At 36.8% G+C, this 20253-nt stretch overlaps 1 protein-coding gene across 3 annotated transcripts; it reads right to left on the bottom strand.

The window, feature by feature from the left end:
* Window positions 1-253: 253 nt before the first annotated feature.
* LOC113298327 lies at window positions 254-3878 on the bottom strand. 3 transcript variants are annotated; one of them, XM_026547037.1, is made up of 3 exons: window positions 2849-3878; window positions 2478-2563; window positions 254-2351 (listed from the first exon to the last, which is right to left on the bottom strand). In XM_026547037.1, exons 1-3 carry the CDS (start codon window positions 2930-2932, stop codon window positions 1967-1969), a joined length of 555 nt encoding a protein of 184 aa, XP_026402822.1. In that variant the 5' UTR covers window positions 2933-3878; the 3' UTR covers window positions 254-1966. The 3 variants fall into 3 exon arrangements, with proteins under 3 accessions (XP_026402822.1, XP_026402819.1, XP_026402821.1); XM_026547034.1 differs by having other exon boundaries at window positions 2478-3878; XM_026547036.1 differs by having other exon boundaries at window positions 254-2563.
* Window positions 3879-20253: the final 16375 nt, after the last annotated feature.

Below are 20253 nucleotides of genomic sequence, written 5' to 3'. Positions count from 1 at the left end.
TTCCCGAAAGAACAACAAGAGCGACCTTACTTTTATAAGAAAAGAAGGATTTCTTTGGACGCCAAAAACCATAAGGAAATAATTTTGTATTCAAAAATTCTCAATCAAACTAATCACAAGAGAACCCATGATTAATTTAATCGGAATATGTCATGTACCTAAGTACAATGACAAGATTGGGGTGATAGTTTGAGGATAAACCTCTCCCAATTCCGAAGAATCGAGCCTCTCTGGTTCAAACGAACACAGCCTAAGAACAAAGTTTTGATTATTAATTTTTGATAAGATTTTCAGTACAAACTCTGGCATTATAAAAGCTAGGTTTCCCAAACCAATCTGACGACAACCAATCCCCCACGCGGTTACATCACAACCACACATTACACCTTAACACTAATTAAGCTAACTACTGACTACAATAGGATATGGGCACTCCCCTCCACTACGGGTACATGACATTACCGACCCATTCAAAGCATCCGACCCCTTCAAAGCATCCTTGTCCTCAAGGATGTGGGTTAAGAAAATTGACGTGAGTATTGGAAAGTCATCTCTAGAATGCAGTAGGAGCCAACCAGCCGTCATGGTAATTAATTGCCCCATGGATACCTTGGACATATCCACTATAAGCCAAGCAATCCACAGACTACTTCCATGGGAAGAAAAATGATCACACAAGGTAGCGGTTATCCCCATAAATCCCGCTAGGAAACAGAAGTCTCTCTTGCTTGTCTTTCCCTGGTAAACTGGCCCACAATATCCATATTGCACGGTTTGGTAATCACTGGTACAAGTAGTGCTTGCAACCTTACTCTTGGTTATTGTTCCCGTTTTCCCAGAAATAAAAGCTGCATAAGAAGTGCAACTCCACGACTAGCTAAGGCATGAGTTTCATGCTCTCTATCTTCTTCCATGTGAGAAACTGCAGAAACTTGATCCACCCATTTCGATACAGCCTCAATATGAATCGTAAAATCTGTCTAATTATCCGATTTCTTTGATTGGTACCACAATCCCCACACATGATGTAAAACAAATTTCCCCCTATCAAACACAAATGAACTAGGAGACTCCCGAAATATAGCAAAGATTTCTGGAACCCCTGGTGGTAATGCTCTAGTGCAAAGAGATAGAGTTAGGAACGACAAATGTATACTGATCCCCGCACAAAGGATTTCACCACCATGAACCTGTACAAGCACCTTCTTGATACCCACTACTCTTCCAAGGGATTCCTCCGAGGCAAAATATAATTTGCGACTACAATGAAAACTGGAGCTAGGGTGTTTAAGTAAACCCATAAGAATTAAGATGTAATTACTTTCTTTCCCCAGACTTTGTAAACTTTTCGAGAACAGATTGCCCTACATAAGAGTTGCCATAATTGGATTCTGGACCTCAGCTTTCCAGAACGAATGACTCATACAGTTCCATTTTACGACCAAGCTTTCCATTGAGATCAAACCCTTGCCAACCCAGCTAACATTCGTCACGCTCTAGAACCCAGTTAAAACCAACTTGAATTTCCACTTCAACATGACCACTAACATTAACACATTTGGAATGTAAAACATACTGAGCACCAACTTTATTCCCATTGTCCATATACAGAACTCGAATTGTATATAGCTTCTCATTTCCAACAACCGAGTATAGCAATTAGATTTTTGTTGAGCAGAATACCATGAGTGAGAACCAATAATTGCCGGATTGAGACGTAGTTGTACATGTTCCATCAGAATAATAAGAATATCATAAGGTGCAGATGTAGGTGAGAAGGAACTCATTCTATCCAGTACATAAGATGCTCTAATGAGCCGAAGAAACTGAATTCCATAAGCACCAGTAGGCAGTATTACATAATCTGAAGAACTTCTAGGTTGCCCTGTAGAGAACCCGTGAAGAACTGCAGCTATAGTATCAAGTGGAATAAACCCAATGTTAACTTTGAAACTCTACACGAGAATCATTGATAGATTGATTCTGTGTCCTGCACCAACACTAACACCAACACCAACCGTAGGTAACCCATATGGAAACTACAAGAGTAAGAAATATGCCTCGCTACTAGAAATAACAACTTGAGACCAAGGTCACGACTAACTGCAGGATCAAAACTAACCACACAGCCTTGACTATTTGCTTCCTGTGTAAGGTAGTACCGCGTCATAAGTGTTGCTCCTTCAAAAACTTCAGTTCTATATGGAAATTTGGTCTCATAATAGCCGCTAACGGCAAAGCACGCAACTGATGTAAAGCCCATGATAAACCAACCAACACCACTATCACCCTTGTGAGCCAACGTACACATAATCGAGTACATAAACTGGAATTCTGACTGGTACCCAAATCTGAAATCCAGCTCATGAACACAAATCTCATTATTATCATCCATTAGAATTGACCCAATAAAAACAAACCGACAAGAAGTAACTATATCAAGGTAGCATTCATAATCACCATAAAAACAAGAATACCTTTCCATAAGTTCAGTTGCTCTCCCACGATTAAATACGCTACCAGTAAAGTTGAAACAAGGGTAAGAAGAAACACACAGTATCCACTGGAAACACACCAATAGAACTGAGTCACAAAATAATGAATCTGATTTGTACCCATGCTTAGTGAGAAACTCATGAACAAATTTTTTGTTGTAGTAAGCCATCGAAACTGAACCCACATTGAGAACGAATGAAACATAAATAAATACCTCAAAACAGAATTTATAGTCACTATTAATTAACGAATACCCCTTAATGAGTTTCCATCCTTTCCCGCGATCAAATATCATACGAAAAGAATCCAAGATAAGGAAGAGACATTCTTTGACAGTCAATTTGTAACTCACCTTATCTATTTTAAGCTGCGAGAGAGAATAATTTCTAATACCACTCGAATTCCAACCTGCACTCTCAAGCTTTTTATCAAACATACAACAAGCAGCAGTAGTAACACCACTGGATAATGAGTCTGACCAGTACCCATGTTTATAAAGCAGCTCTTGAACAAAATTCCGATCATATTTATCTATTAAAATCGACACATTAAGTAGCAAGGAACCAAAAATAGTTGTGACAGAACCTAATGTATAATCTCTAACCCAATCAGAAAAAACCTTCCTAATATCAAACTCTTTTCCACGGTCAAATATGCAATGAGAAGAATTAAGAAAAATAGAGAAACACTCACAGGAATTCAGTATCGCTTAACCTGGAACATTTTTTATTTGGAAAGTATCCATCAGAATACTCCAATTAGGGGAAAAAAATTGTTCATGTGAGTCTAGAACTGTTAAATTCTCATTTTCTTCAAAGAAATACGGCGGAATCAACTTGCAATCAAGAGATTCATCTTCTTCTGCAGCTAATGGAATTGAAGATTTCTGAGTGGAATCACTTACTGAATCCGAATCAACAGGAATTGGTTCCATATGGTCAGCGATGTATTTCTTCATCGTCTTCAATTGTTGAACCACTGATTGGATTAATCCAAGACTTTCTTCTGAATTCTCATCATATAATCTACACTCCATTACCAGTATTTCCTTGATTTCCCTTGATAAGATGTTCATCCATGCCGTTACCTGATTAGGAGGTCGAATAAATTCACCATCCAGCTTCTCTGATACTGCAGCTAGAAGTTTTCCCAAGCCATAAATATTTTGTGATAACAACTCAGCTTCTGTAAATTCTATTGGATAAAACTCGTCCAAATCTGCAACCTCCATTGAAGAAACCGCAGAATCAAAACGGCTCTAGATGCCAATTGTCATGTACCTAAGTACAATGACAAGATTGGGGTGATAGTTTGAGGATAAACCTCTCCCAATTCCGAAGAATCGAGCCTCTCTGGTTCAAACGAACACAGCCTAAGAACAAATTTTTATTAATAATTTTTGATAAGATTTTCAGTACAGACTCTGGCATTATAAAGCTAGGTTTCCCAAACCAATCGGACGACAACCAATCCCCCACGCGGTTACATCAAAACCACACATTACACCTTAACACTAATTAAGCTAACTACTGGCTACAAGAGGATATGGGCACTCCCCTCCACTACGATTACATGACAGAATACACAACCAAATTAATCACAAACGAATCTATGATTCGTTTAGTTGGAAATGCTCACATAAGAAAACTTATGGAGCCGCACAATATATACATAAAATATGGATCAGGAAAGATCAATACTGCGGAATATACAAAGATTCATTCTATCTTCATCACTATTTGCACAATGACATATAATAGACATAATCTTTGTAAACAAAAGATTTTAACATATCTTCCATCAAATAATTGACATAATAGGCTTAACTTTTGTTTGTCAAAAGTTCATCGATCTTGTATCAATACATGCATATCGACATATGAAAGAGATAACTTTTGACATCGTATGAGGCAATAATAGTTCACGGACGCAAACATACATATCCCATAACATATTGAAATATATAAAACCATAAATATTAATACTGCAAACATCATCTTCCAAATCACTTTAGAATTTAAATAAATAAATCTAAAAACATTGCAAGATGAAAACGTTGGACATAGCTATGTGTACTCACAATAATGGCTATTCCAAACCTAGTTATCCTTCTTAAATAAAAACAAGAATAAACATTATCTTAAGAAGTTTTACTAGACATTAAGATCTTTGAAAAATTCTTTATCGTTCATGAACTCCTTGTCGTCAACATCCATTGGTACATATGGTTCGTGGAGGAAGGAGTCAATACCAATAAACCGTCTAGGCTGATGATGTCGAACCAGGGCCTTCTGAATTTCTAACGATCTTAAAACACAAGCCTTTATTTGTTGAATCTATTTTCTTGCCAGCTTCAACTCTTCAAGAACATCAGGAAACTTCTGAGAATTAGAAGGAACTGCTCTTGGCTTCCTCACATTCCTTCTTGTTCTTTTCAAAGTTGGAGACAAAGGAGATATCTCTTTTTCCTTGGTTATTGATGGCTTAACAATCATATTGATATCTTTTCCATCAGAAGACATGATGCTTGGAGTACCCTCATGCAACCGTTTTTTTTTTTTTGTGAGAGGAAATCACAATCTCAACAAGCAGTCTTAAGATATAAAGAGTATCAAAGAAGGAAAAAGGAATGTAGTGTTTCGAAACCTTTAAACAGGTCCGTACACGTCCAACTCACAACCCTATAAAGAGTATAATTGTCGATAATAACTCTCTTCTTTTGGAAAAACGGTTCTTTCCAATATCAACAGTGATATGGAGGAATTCTAAAAAACAAACAACACAAAGCTAAAAACAACACTAAATTTTCTTTAAAGCCTGTGGTGTGCAAGATCTTGTCTCTTTTGAACAGGCACATGAGACAAGATGCACATGACAACACAATCAAGTTGTGTTGTGGTGAAAATTTTTTTTTCCACCATGACCCTTTTGGCTGGAATTCATGGAACCCTGTCTTTCCTTATGTTTAGACCATGTTTTCTTCTCTAGTGGTCTAAATCTATCTTTGGAAACTAATTTCTTCGATGGAGATAAGATCTTACATACCTCAGCTGTTTTCTCCGCTAATTTAAGCTTGGTAGCAAGACGATTTGCTCTTCGTTGAAGCTTGTTGACATATCTCATCTTGTGTTTGTACTTGAAACACTTTGAAAGTTCATGACCCTTGAGAGAACAATAGGAGCATGTCAATGCATAAGATGATTCAGGCGCCTGTGAAGTGCAAGCTGCTAGGCACAAAGTAGATCCTGAAACATTAAACATAGAGTTTCCAAAAGAAGGGTCAATTGGTTCTTCCATCTTGATTGGGTTCTCTTCTAAAAGATTATCAAGATTGATGTATGTATTGCTACAATTATCAAAATCAATATTTTCATATAGAAGAGCAACACTTGATTTTTTGTCTTTATCAAAATCATAATTGTCAGACATCTCATCAAGTGTTGCAGCAAGACATTTGTTCCCAGTGTATTTTCTACGATTTGGGCATTCGTTTGTAAAATGATCAAAACCCTTACACTTAAAGCACTGAGGCATATCCTCGTCATCAGTTTCATCAGTGTCCCTGTTTTTAGGAGGAATATGATTATGAGGTTTGACTGATGCCTTTGGCTTATCTCTGGAAAACCGTTTACTTCTTTTCAAAAAAAATTGTCTTGTGATCATCGAGACTGATTTGTCAAGATCTTCATATAATGAATCCGTCTCAGAGTGATCATCTTCAGAGATATACACAATTTTACTTTTATCAAGTAATTTTGTGTCTTTTAGTGCTTTGAACGCCACATCCTTGGATTTGGACGAGTGTTCATGATCAAAGATCTTTAGCTTCCCAACCAAGGTATTTCTGGAGAGGGTATCAAGGTTATTTCCCTCAACGATGGCATGCTTCTTAGAAACGTATCTAGATGGCAGCGATCTGAGAATTTTCATCACAATGTCCTTTTCAGGAATAGTCTTACCCAATGCAAAAGATGCATTAACAATTTCAGGCACTTTGTGATTAAACTCATCAAATGAATCTTCATCTTCCATACGAAGGTTTTCCCAATCGGAATTTAGGTTTTGAAGCCTGGCTTCCTTTTCTCTAGTATTTCCTTAGAATACGGTTTCTAAGATATCCCACACATCTTTAGACCTAGTGCAATTTGACACATGGTGCTGAAGATTTGGGGTAATGGCATGTATGATGGCATTCAAACCGTCGGAGTTTTGCTTTGCAGCAAGTATCTCAGCAGCATCGTATTCGCCAATATTCTTTGGAACAATAGCGTTACATATTGCCTCAACGGGAGCATCATAGCCATTAACTACATATACCCATGATTGAAAATCACGTGCTTGAAGAAAAGCTCGCATAGAAATTTTCCACCATAAGTAGTTTGAGCCATCGAAGACTGGTGGTACGTTAATAGAGATAGCACCTCTGTCCATAGATTCAGATCGCTACAAACACAGACTTTTGAGGTCTTGAACGTGTTTGCCTGCTCTGATCTCAGTTGAAAAAGCGGGGGTCTAACAACCTCACCCAATATTTCGATTAGCAATTTGTATGAACTAACTCCAATATACTTTCTAGAGAATCAACTAGACAGTCAGACTCAATATAGATAAAATTATATCAAAGAGTTAATATCTCAATCTTTAGATTTGATCTTTACTCAAGCAAATAGAAACCTGCGAGTCTTTATCAAATACTAGAGAGATAAACTTGGATGGTACCAAAGACCAATATCCAAGTGTCAATCAATTTAAATCAACAACCAAAGGTTGGATATTCTAATTGATTGATCTTAACGCATAACCTATAATATTTCAATTATATAACACAATATAATGCGGAATAGAAATAATACAGACACCAGAAATTTTGTTAATGAGGAAACCGCAAATGCAGAAAAACCCTGGGACCTAGTCCATATTGAACACCACATTGTATTAAGCCGCTACAGACACTAGCCTACTACAAACTAACTTCGGTCTGGACTGTAGTTGAATCCTAATCAATATCACACTGATTCAAGGTACAGTTGCGCTCCTTACGTCTCTGATCCCAGCAGGATACTACGCACTCGATTCCCTTAGATGATCTCACCCACAACCAAGAGTTGCTACGACCCAAATTCGAAGACTTTAATAAACAAATCTGTATCACATAGAAAAGTCTACGATGATAGATAAATCTGTCTCCCACAGATAAACCTAAGAGTTTTGTTCCGTCTTTTGATAAAATCAAGGTGAACAGAAACCAATTGATAACCCGGAGAATTAGATGTCCTAGAATTATCAATCACCTCACAATAATCTAAATCGTATGGTAGCAAAACTAGATATTGCGGAATCACAAACGATGAGACAAAGATGTTTGTGATTTCTTTTTATCTTGCCCTATCAGAGTTATAATATCAAGTCAATTATTCAATTGAACTCGGACGATAGAAAATGGCAAGATCAGATCGCTCAACTACAAGATAAGCAGTTTCGTCTGTCTTCACAATCCCAATGAAGTCTTTCAGTCGTTAACCTACAGGGTCTCGAGAAGAAACCTAAGGTTAAAGGAGAATCAACTCTAGCAAAACCAACTAGTATCACACAGGAGGTGTGGGGATTAGTTTTTCCAGTTGCTAGATATCTCCTTTATATAGTTTTCAAATCAGGGTTTGCAATCTAAGTTACCTTGGTAACAAAGCATTCAATATTCACCGTTAGATGGAAAACCCGATTTAACCAAGCTAATATCTTTCAACCGTTAGATCGAAACTTAGCTTGTCACACACAAATGAAATGTATTTCATTTAGGTTTGAGTAACCGTACCTAAACATGTACACTTAGTTGGTTCACAAATAGTTAACCAATGGTTAGCCATATGAGCACTTCCATATTAACCATATTCATCTTCTTCACATAATTAGTTCAAATGACTCATAAGAACTAGTTGAAGAGTTGTTCAATTGCTTAGGTCTTTATGAATAGACACAATTGAAACAAAATCGGTTTGATTCACTTGAATCAATTCATGAACAATGTTAGAGCATGGTTCGGTTGAACCCACCAAGCGTTGGTATGTAAAGTTTGGTTGTCATATTTTAGTGAATCAAACCTCATGTTAAGAGTCGCTTGATTATGTACTAGATTCAACTTCGTGTAGGTTAGATTGAAAGTATTAGGATATGAGACATTACAAGTATTGCGAGGTCTTGAAGATGTGAAGAATCAAGGAGCTACAACGAAAACAATCATCCTTCCACTTGAGGTTAGTGATATTTGACTTGAATTGTTTCATTTCCTAACGTATCTTTCAAGTCTTGCATATTGAAAAAAAAACTGCGAAGTATATTTGAACTCTAGATAGACATAGTATTAAGGAATACAATACGAGGTTTATTGCTTAACCATTAAACTTTGTAGATAAGACATCGAAATAATAATTTGAATGTTATTGTGATCATTTATGGGTATGAGGTGAGGATCTCATCCTAGGGAACAATGTTTTACATGTGTTCTAAGGAAGTAAGTTCATAAACTTATTTGTGAACCGAAAAGGAAATTGCCAGGTGTTATTGGTTTTGTTATTCATTGCATATCTTATGAACAACCAATATGTGTGATTGAGTATAACCACTCACAACTTGTTTGTGTTCTTGGTAGAACTATTCACAAAGGCCTTACTTATGTATTGGTATGACTTTTATTAGTGAAACCAATCTTATGTAATCACCTGAGATGGTATGATCGGGTTTGTGATTTTATGTCTGACCAAATATGGGAAAGGGAAATCGATCCTAGTAAGAGGTGTAGTACATCACAAAGGGGAACCGATCCTTGTATGGGGTGCAGCAAGGTTTATAGCAGAAAGGGGAACCGATCCTATGGACATGTGCAACACGTTTTTAGGCAAAGGGGAACCGATCCTATGGACATGTGCAACATATATAAGTTAGATACCATATATATGTGGGGAACCGATCCTAGTACCTAGTCAACCGAATTTTGGAAAGCTAGTGTGACTATGCACAATACTCACATGGAAGGTAGAACCGAAACTTGTTTTGGTAGAACCGTTAAACCCATGATTGTGATTCAATGTTTGTTTGATCAATCACATAGTTCTTGAAAGTCAGATGAACCAATTCTAAACTTGTTTGGAAGTGTGGAAAATCGTTTTCAAGGTTGTAAGTGTGAAAGATAACTTACAAAGTAAGGATGTCGACATACTTTGAACACGTGCTATGAATGTTTATTTCTTTAATTGTTCAAAATTATTCCTTAATAGCTAAGGGAAGAGAATCCCAGGATCGAAACATAAGTAAGTTAAGAATCTTTTAATTAAGGTTATTAATTTCATTTTGTAGGGAAATATAAGAATTAATAATGTGCATTTAATAATTAGATTTTCCGAGAGATTTCGATCATTATTTTTGGACAGTGCATTTCCAGGAATTATGGAAACCGAATAAGCTGGAGGTGTGGGAATACAGACGGAACTAGGTGAACTATAGGTTTAGTTGTTTGGTCTCAACTATACGAAGTTAGGTGTAATTTTGTGTAGCGGCTTAATCCTGAGAGTATTCAATTCTGGACAAAGGTCCCAGGGTTTTTTTGCATTTGCGATTTCCTCGTTAACAAAATCTTGCTGTGTCATTTACTATATATTTCCACATTATAATTGTTTTATTATAACTAAAGCAAATTACACAAACGTTAATTCATATTTACTTGATAAGTGAATCCTATTGTGTGTGGTTAAGTCAGAACCTTTTTATCAAGTAACATATTTCGTTGTTGTATTGTCTCGATCTCGTATCCATAGACGATCACACGAAGTGTGAACCGATTAGTTGTATTGTCTCTGAAAAAGCGGGGGTCTAACAACACCACCCAATATTTCGCTTAGCAATCTGTATGGACTAACTCCGAAATACTTTGCTAGAGAATCAAGTAGACAGTCAGACTCAATCTAGATAAAAGTATCTCAAGGAGTTAATATCTCTCTCTTGATTTGATTTTTACTTCAAGCTAAAAACAATAGCGAGTCTTTATCAAATACAAGGAATAACTTGGACGGTACCAAAGACCAATGTCCAAGGATCAATCAATATCAATCAACAACCAAAGGTTGGATTTCCAATCGATGATCACGAACGCACAACCTGTATTATTTCAATTATATAAAATATAATGCGGAAAAGAAATAACACAGACACCAGAAATTTTGTTAACGAGGAAACCGCAAATGCAGAAAAACCTAAGGACCTAGTCCAGATTGAATACACACTGTATTAAGCCGCTACAGACACTATCCTACTCCAAGCTAACTTCGGACTGGACTATAGTTGAACCCCAATCAGTCTCCCACCGATCCAAGGTATAGTTGTACTCCTACGCCTCTGATCCCATCAGGATACTGCGCACTTGATTCCCTTAGCTGATCTCACCCACAACCAAGAGTTGCTGCAACCCAAAATCACAGACTTGATAATAAGCAGATCTATCTCACACAGAAAAGTCTATCAAAGGATAAATCTGTCTCCCGCAGATAAACCCTAGGTTTTGTTCCGTCTTAAGATATAAAATCAAGGTGAACATGAACCAATTGATAATTCAATCTTATATTCCCGAAGAACAGCCTAGATTAATCAATCACCTCTCTACAATCCTTCCTGACTACACAAGTGGTTTTTCGAGGAATCACAAACAGTGAGACGAAGATGTTTGATACTTCTTTATCTTGCCTATCGGAGAAATCTCACGATCTCAAGCCAATCAATCGATTGTACTCGTACGATAGAAGATGCAAGATCAGATCACACAACTACGATAAAGTAGTATCGGTCTGGCTTCACAATCCCAATGAAGTCTTTAAGTCGTTAACCTGATTTTAGAGAATAAAATCAAAGGTTAATGGAGATCGACTCTACCGGGCGCACTAGTAGCACATAGACGTGTGGGGATTAGTTTTGCACAATGCTAGATGTCTCCTTTATATAGCCTTCAAATCAGGGTTTTGCCTTAGTAACAAAGCAATCCATATTCACCGTTAGATGAAAACCTGATTTAGATTCAAGATAATATTTCTCAACCGTTAGATCGAAAACTTAGCTTGTCACGCACACTTGGGTAGACGTTTACTGGGTTTGTGAAAACCATGCCCAAACGTGTACGTGTATGTTGGTTCGACATAGTAACCCAAAAGGTTAACCATATGAGCATTCATATTAACCTTGTTCTTCTTCACCATAACTAGTTCAATTGACTCAAATGAACTAGTTAAAGAGTTGTTCAATTGCTATGAGATCTTATGTAACTACACAAGACACAATTGAAGCAAAGATGATACGATTCGATTGAATCGGCTCATGAACTTTATAGCCACGGTTTGCATAAAGCATTCCTTAGTAATTTAATGTTTCATGTTCAGAGCACATCTTTAGATCATAACCTCTTAAGTTCACAAACAAGTTCGCGGACTTAAGTTAATCGGTTGAGTTTTCCAAACTCAGCAGAAATTCTCGGAAAGAGAACTTCCACCAGTTCGCGGACTTAGCACACGAACGAGTTTGGAAAATCCAGCAGAAATTCTCGGAAAGTGAACTTCCGACAGTTTGCGGACTTGGCAAGCCAATTCCACAATCCTCCCGATTTCTCTTGATCAACAAAGTTCGAAAACTTCGGTTCAAGGAATACATGGTTATGTAATCTAAACTCTCATTTCAATCATTGAGACATTCTCAGAGGACGTTATGTAGCCGTTATTCACAGATCGATTCACGTCAGAGCAATTCTCAAAGTGATTGAAACTTTTCATGACTTTCGTCACTAGGTGAAGATAAACTTGATCAAAGCGAAACGCTTTACCAACACACGATTTCGAGATAAAATATAAGCAATGAATGCTCATCTCAAAATGTCAAATGTGTATGATCTAGTCTATATAGCATACGAATTTTGTCTCATAAGAAGTAGGAGATACAATAGATATACTTTTGAGTGATAGATAAGTTCAAGTCTCCACATACCTTTTTGTTGATGAAATTCCACGGTTCCTTGTATAGATCTTCGTTGTTGTATGATGAATCGCCATGAAGCCCTTGAGCTCAACTACACTTTTCTATCCTAGTCCGAGACTTGGCTATGTAGGATAGAAATCAAGACTCATAGTTTTGATCACTAACATTGACAAATATGCTTGAGATAGCAACGCATGCGAGGTCGACCGAGCTATGCTCTAACAATCTCCCCCTTTGTCAATTTTAGTGGCAAAACTATTAATACATATGGAATACAAAAAAGATAAACTTTAGTGGCTCATATTCCATAGTCTAATCTTCAACATTCCCTTAAATCTTAGTCCTTCCAAGTACTCCAATGATCCCAAAGGTTGTCAGTTTAACATCACCGTTGTTGAAGATCCGTAGCTATAATAATGAGAGAAATCGAGATTCTCGATCATTATTATACAGTGTCATAGTATTATTATGTAAAATCAAATTCCAATTGTATCACTACTTTAACAATAATACTACGGTGATATGTATCACTCCCCCTTAGTCAATACTCCATCTCGATCATGGAAACCACTCCCCCTTACACAATGATCCGAAAACCATATGTATTTGTAGTGTGAACTACATTATTTCTCCCCCTTTTTGTCAATAAAATTGGCAAAGGTACAAGAACGGGATCATAATGAAATTTCCACAAGAGACATTTCATAGACTAAAAGAAAAATACATACCAACTTAATTTAGATGCAATCATAAAGCCGAAGCTAAATGCATTCATCAAGAAGTTTTAAGATACAAGATAACCCCTATTAAATTCCACAGCCGCACACCTCGCAAGATATTACCATTAAGCACAAGTTCAAAAGAACTCTCCCCCATTTGATGTCATTCCCGAAAGAACAACAAGAGCGACCTTAATTTCGAAAGAAAAGAAGGATTTTTTTAATTGGACACCAAAAACCATAGGAATGATTTTCTATATCCAAAGCTCAACCAAATTAATCACAAGTAAACCCATGATTAATTCAATTGAAAACGCAACTAAATCAAACCACAAAAGTGATCAATTTAATTGAAAGTGCTCAACATAAGTAAACTTACGGAGCCACGACTAAGGTAATCATACGGAGATGACTAACTTAATCATTAACATACTCAACTTAAGGAAAACCTTACGGAATATACAACTACATTAACCAATAGAACATGATTAGTATAGTCGTTCATATACTCAACACAAGAATTTGTGGAATATATGAAAACTAAACTAGATTAATTACAAGAGAACCTATAATTAATCTAATTGGAATACAAACAACCAAACTAATCACCGAAGTAATCAATTTAATTATTTTGGGCTCAACATAAGAGAACTTATGGAACCCCGACTAAGTTCATCATAGAATATGACAATCTTAACCGTACATGTACTCGACATAAGAAAGAAAACTTATGGAGTACAAACTAAATAACCAAACTGGTTGATTAATTTAGTTCCTAATGCTCGACATATAACATCTTATGGAACAACCAACAAGCCAATAAGAATAATCGACTTAGTTGTATCGTGCTCAATATAAGACACTCAATGGAGCCTTCACGGTAAAACATAACAAGATGGATCAATGAAGATCAATACCGTGGATAACATACAAGGATCTATTCTATTTTCCATCATAACGATGTAATAGACTTTATCCTTGTCAAACAAAAGATTTTATCCTATTTTCCATCAAATACATGATTGCATAGGCATAACTTTTGTAATTGTCAAAATTCCATTCGTCCTTTCATCAATACGAATAATAATTCATGAACGACTTTAATTTTGACCGCAATATGGGACCTTCAAGTTCACGGACGTAAACAATACATATCCCATAAACAAATTGCAATATCACAAAATCATAAAGATCAATACTGCAATAACATCCTCCTCCAAATATTTTTAGAATATTTAATACCAATAAACCTAAAAAATAACATAAGAAGATGAAAACAAAAATAGCTATGTGTAGTCACAATCATCGCTATTCAAAGCACTAGTTATTCTTCCAACTAATCCAAAGAGAAGACATACTAGGAAAATAAGAAGATGCATTATTCATCACCTTCATCATCGGAAAATTTCCAAGTAGCTTGAATTGAATCCAACTCTTCCTTGAGCTCGGGACACTTGGTTCCAATTAACGACACTTGATCTTTTAAGCACTTCACTCTTGCATTTACCTTGCATACACCCTTGTAAACTTTTTGAATAAGCCTCAAGGTGGCAGGGTCTTCAACATCAAGAAGAGTACCTCTTTGTCGCTTGTGAACATTTTCCCTTATACGCCGAAAAGTATATGGACGAACAAGTTTGGGAACCCCAAGAGAATTTCCAATAAAATCAAGTCCACGATCACGGCAAATTTGGCCAATCAAATAAGGATAGCCTAACATATTGATGTGAGAAGTCATCGTCATCATTTGAAAGATGATAAAGCCACAAATATCAAGATCTGTATTGCCGGATGCAAGGAAGAATACCAATTCTGCAAACTCATAACTCCACCAAGAATTCTCAATTGTGGAGGGACAAAGGTTAGAGATACCGAGTTTTCCAAACGCCATTAAATCAATACTAAGATCATTAGTAGGAAACTTTCCTTGGCTCCAAACAACCTTCTTTCCAGAAAGTCCAATAGAGATATCATCATATGAAGGACGTTCATCACTTGGTCTAGGTAACCGTACGTTGCCCAACGGTATTTTGGCGACCCTTGAAATTAACTCTCTATTAACAAGAAACCTTTCTCTATTTATCATGGATTTGAATTCCATCTTCTTAAAATCAACATCATGAATGTTGGCATAGAAAATCCTTGTTAGAAAATCAAAACCTTCACCGAGGCCATTAAAGATATTCCCAAGATTGAAATTTTTGAAGCAAGCTAAATCCTCTTCATATCCACTAAAGGTTTCCAATTTCTTTTATAGAATAAAACCTTTGGAAGCAATCCTATCAAAAGTTCTAGCACAAGAATCATTCACAAACTTAATTCTAAGAGAATTTTGATCACAAGGAGGATTCAAGCTAGATGATTTTGAGCTTTTAGAACTCCTTTTCATGCTTCTATAAATAATCATAAAGAGATACTCAAGAGGAGATTACTTACTTGAAGAGAACCTCAAACACCCTTTCTTTTGATTTCTTCAAAGAAGCTTTAATGGTGGAGAAGCACAAACCCTAGTTCACGTACGCGAACGGAAGATGAGAAAGGAGAAGTTTCGCGGACCACCAACATATATATATATATATCCCTTATTCATGGGCTTGGGATGTACACGAACCGTGATCCACAAGACTTAAGGAAAAATCTTAGACCTTTCCACATAAGTGGTAAAAAACCAACAAAAAAGTGGAAGAAAACAGAGGTAATAGAAAGTTAACCAAGCAACAGCACAACTGTGCACAACTCAAGCCATTTCTTACCCCACATCAAGATATGTACAAATGGGGAAAAGCCAGTCTTGTTACCAAGAGGCATAATGCGCAGAGGAATTCTCATGCGATACATCTGGTTGATAGGTGTGAACAGTCCATGTAGTATAATCTAAATAATGATGATAGTCAGGGCAGCTGGAGCTTTCTATCCTTCGTTGGTTCGGTCTAGAAGAAGGATATTTCCAATATCTGGGTTGTTTAGTATTAACAGTTTTAACACGACCAACACCCTTTCCGGAAAGATTCTTATACTTAAAAGAATTAAGTTTTTATAAGAATTTAAAAACGCCTTCAAACGCTTTAAACAGATCTTTATCAATTGATCCATCACGATAGTATTCCTCATAGAGATCAAGAGTTAATCTAGTGAGGTTCCATATCCTTGAGCGTATTGAACGTTTTCCCAATTTTTCTTTCCTTTTATTTTTTCCTTCAGATTGCTTCTTAACATCTAAATCTCCCCTTTTAGATGAAGTAAGATTATCATGAGAACCCAGAGGTTTTAACCATAACAATCTTTAAGGAATTCTGGCGTGCGTTACAGATGCCAGGAGAAAGTTTTCCAAAGAAATTTCCCATAGGGAAATTTATATGGAACGAAAAAACACAAACTTATTAGGTTTACCGTGTTTGCCTCCTCCGATACCAATTGAAAAATCGGGGGTCTAACAACACCACCCAATATTTCGCTTAGCAATCTGTATGGACTAACTCCGTAATACTTTGCTAGAGAATCAACTAGATAGTCAGACTCAATCTAGATAAAATTATCTCAAGGAGTTAATATCTCTCTCTTGATTTGATTTTTACTTCAAGCTAAAAAAAATAGCGAGTCTTTATCAAATACAAGGAATAACTTAGATGCTACCAAAGACCAATGTCCAAGGATCAATCAACAACCAAAGGTTGGATTTCCAATTGATGATCACGAATGCACAACCTCTATTATTTCAATTACATAAAATATAATGCGGAAAAGAAATAACACACACCAGAAATTTTGTTAACGAGGAAACCGCAAATGCAAAAAAAAACCCCGGGACCTAGTCCAGATTGAATACCCACTGTATTAAGCCGCTACGGACACTCTCCTACTCCAAGTTAACTTCGAACTGGACTATAGTTGAACCCAAATCAGTCTCCCACCGATCCAAGGTACAGTTGTACTCCTACGCCTCTGATCCCAGCAGGATACTGCGCACTTGATTCCCTTAGCTGATCTCACCCACAACCAAGAGTTGCTGCAGCCCAAAATCACAGACTTGATAATAAACAGATCTGTCTCACACAGAAAAGTCTATCAAAGGATAAATCTGTCTCCCACAGATAAACCCTAGGTTTTGTTTCGTCTTAAGATATAAAATCAAGGTGAACAGGAACCAATTGATAATTCGGTCTTATATTCCCGAAGAACAGCCTAGATTAATCAATCACCTCTCTACAATCCTTCCTGACTACACAAGTGGTTTTTCGAGGAATCACAAACAGTGAGACGAAGATATTTGTGACTTCTTTATCTTGCCTATCGGAGAACTCTCACGATCTCAAGCCAATCAATCGATTGTACTCGTACGATAGAAGATGCAAGATCAGATCACACAACTACGATAAAGTAGTATCGGTCTGGCTTCACAATCCCAATGAAGTCTTTAAGTCGTTAACCTGATTTTAGAGAAGAAAATCAAAGGTTAATGGAGATCGACTCTAGCGGGCGCACTAGTAGCACAAAGACGTGTGGGGATTAGTTTTGCACAATGCTAGATGTCTTTTTTATATAGCCTTCAAATCAGGGTTTTGCCTTGGTTATAAAGCAATCCATATTCAACGTTAGATGAAAACCTTATTTAGATTCAAGCTAATATTTTCAACCGTTAGATCGAAAACTTAGCTTGTCACACACACTTGGGTAGACGTTTACTGGGTTTGTGAAAACCATGCCCAAACGTGTACGTGTATGTTGGTTCAACATAGTCACCCAAAAGGTTAACCATATGAGCATTCATATTAACCTTGTTCTTCTTCACCATAAGTAGTTCAATTGACTCAAATGAACTAGTTAAAGAGTTGTTCAATTGCTATGAGATCTTATGTAACTACACAAGACACAATTGAAGCAAAGATGATACGATTCGATTGAATCGGCTCATGAACTTTATAGCCACGGTTTGCATAAAGCATTCCTTAGTAATTTAATGTTTCATGTTCATAGCACATCTTTAGATCATAACCTCTTAAGTTCACAAACAAGTTCGCGGACTTAAGTTAATCGGTTGAGTTTTCCAAACTCCGCAGAAATTCTCGGAAAGAGAACTTCCGTCAGTTTGCGGACTAGGTTCGCGGACTTAGCACACAAACGAGTTTTAGAAAATCCAGCAGAAAATCTCGGTCTAGAACTTCCGACAGTTCGCGGACTGAGTCTGCGGACTGGGTTCGCGGACTTGGCAAGCCAATTCCACAATCCTCCCGATTTCTCTTGATCAACAAAGTTCGAAAACTTTGGTTCAAGGAATACATGGTTATGTAATCTAAACTCTCATTTCAGTCATTGAGACATTCTCAGAGGACGCTATGTAACCGTTATTCACAGACCGATTCACGTCAGAGCAATTCTCAAAGTGATTGAAACTTTTCATGACTTTCGTCACTAGGTGAAGATAAACTTGATCAAAGCGAAACGCTTTACCAACACACGATTTCGAGATAAAAGATAAGCAATAAATGCTCAGCTCGAAATGTCAAATGTGTATGATCTAGTCTATATAACATACGAATTTTGTCTCATAAGAAGTATGAGATAGAATATATAGACTTTTGAGTGATAGATAAGTTCAAGTCTCCACATACCTTTTTGTTGATGAAGTTCTACGTTCCTTGTATAGATCTTCGTTGTTGTATGATGAATCGCCATGAAGTCCTTGAGCTCAACTACATTTTTCTATCCTAGTCTGAGACTTAGCTATGTAGGCTATAAATCAAGAATCATAGTTTTGATCACTAACATTGACAAACATGCTTGAGATAGCAATGCATGCGAGGTCGACCGAGCTATGCTCTAACAGTCTCGACTCTGTGCGTTAGAGCATTGCTCGGTCGAACTCGCATGCGTTGCTATCTCAAGCATGTTTGTCAATATTAGTGATCAAAACTATAAGTCTTGAATTCTAGCCTACATAGCTAAAGGTCTCGGATTAGGATAGAAAGTGTAGTTGAGCTCAAGACTCCATGGCAATCATCATACAAGACGAAGGACTACTCAAGGAACTTGTGGATCTTCATCGACTAAAAGGTATATGGAGACTTGAGCTTATCTGTCACTCAAAAGTCTATTTACTCTATCTTCTACTCTTGAGACAAAAGTCGTTCTGATATATAGACTTTCATTATACACATTTTCTATTTCGAGGCGAGTTTATCTCGCCTATCTATTTCTCGAAATATGTGTTGGTAAGCTTTCTCTTTAGCCGAATTCATATTTACCAAGTGACGAAAGTCATGTTATGTTTTAATCACTTTGGAAATTGCTCTGACGAAAAATGGTCTTTGAATAACGGCTATATAACGTTCTCTGAGAATGTTTCAATAATTGAAATGAGAGTTTAGATTACACAACCATTAGTGGATATAAGCATTGTTGTGGAAACACATATATGCATAAGTCATATTCCTTGAACCGAAGTTTTCTAAAACTTTGTTGATCAAGAGAAGTTGGAAGTGGCGTGAGCCAAGTCTGCGAACTAAGTCGCGAACTTGCAGAACCTCTCGACCCGAGATTTTCTGTTGAAGTTCGTGTACTCCTTCCATGAGCTTAAGTCCGCGAACCCAGTCTGCGAACTTCAGCAGGTTATATCTAAAGTCGGTTGTTCTTGAACTAATGTTTAAATAACTAAGGAATGCTTTTGCAAACCGTGGCTATAAAGTTCATGAACCTATTCGAGTGAATCAAACCGATTTTGCTTCAACTGTGTCTTTTGTAGTTACATAAGATTTCCTTGCAATTGAACAACTCTCTAACTAGTTCATTTGAGTCATTTGAACTAGTTATGGTGAAGAAGAATAAGGTTGATATGAGAGTAATCATATGGCTAACCATTTGGTTGACTTGTTGAACCAACAAATGTTAATGTTTGGGTACGGTTCATAAACCCAAAATTGGACATTTCATTTGTGTGTGACAAGCTAAGTTTTCGATCTAACGGTTGAGAAATATTAGCTTGAATCTAATCAGGTTTTCATCTAACGGTGAATATTGAATGCTTTGTTACTAAGCT

This window comes from Papaver somniferum, chromosome 7, assembly GCF_003573695.1.
Source record: "Papaver somniferum cultivar HN1 chromosome 7, ASM357369v1, whole genome shotgun sequence".
Lineage (NCBI taxonomy): Eukaryota > Viridiplantae > Streptophyta > Magnoliopsida > Ranunculales > Papaveraceae > Papaver > Papaver somniferum.
This window is presented reverse-complemented; position numbering and strand designations above follow the sequence as displayed.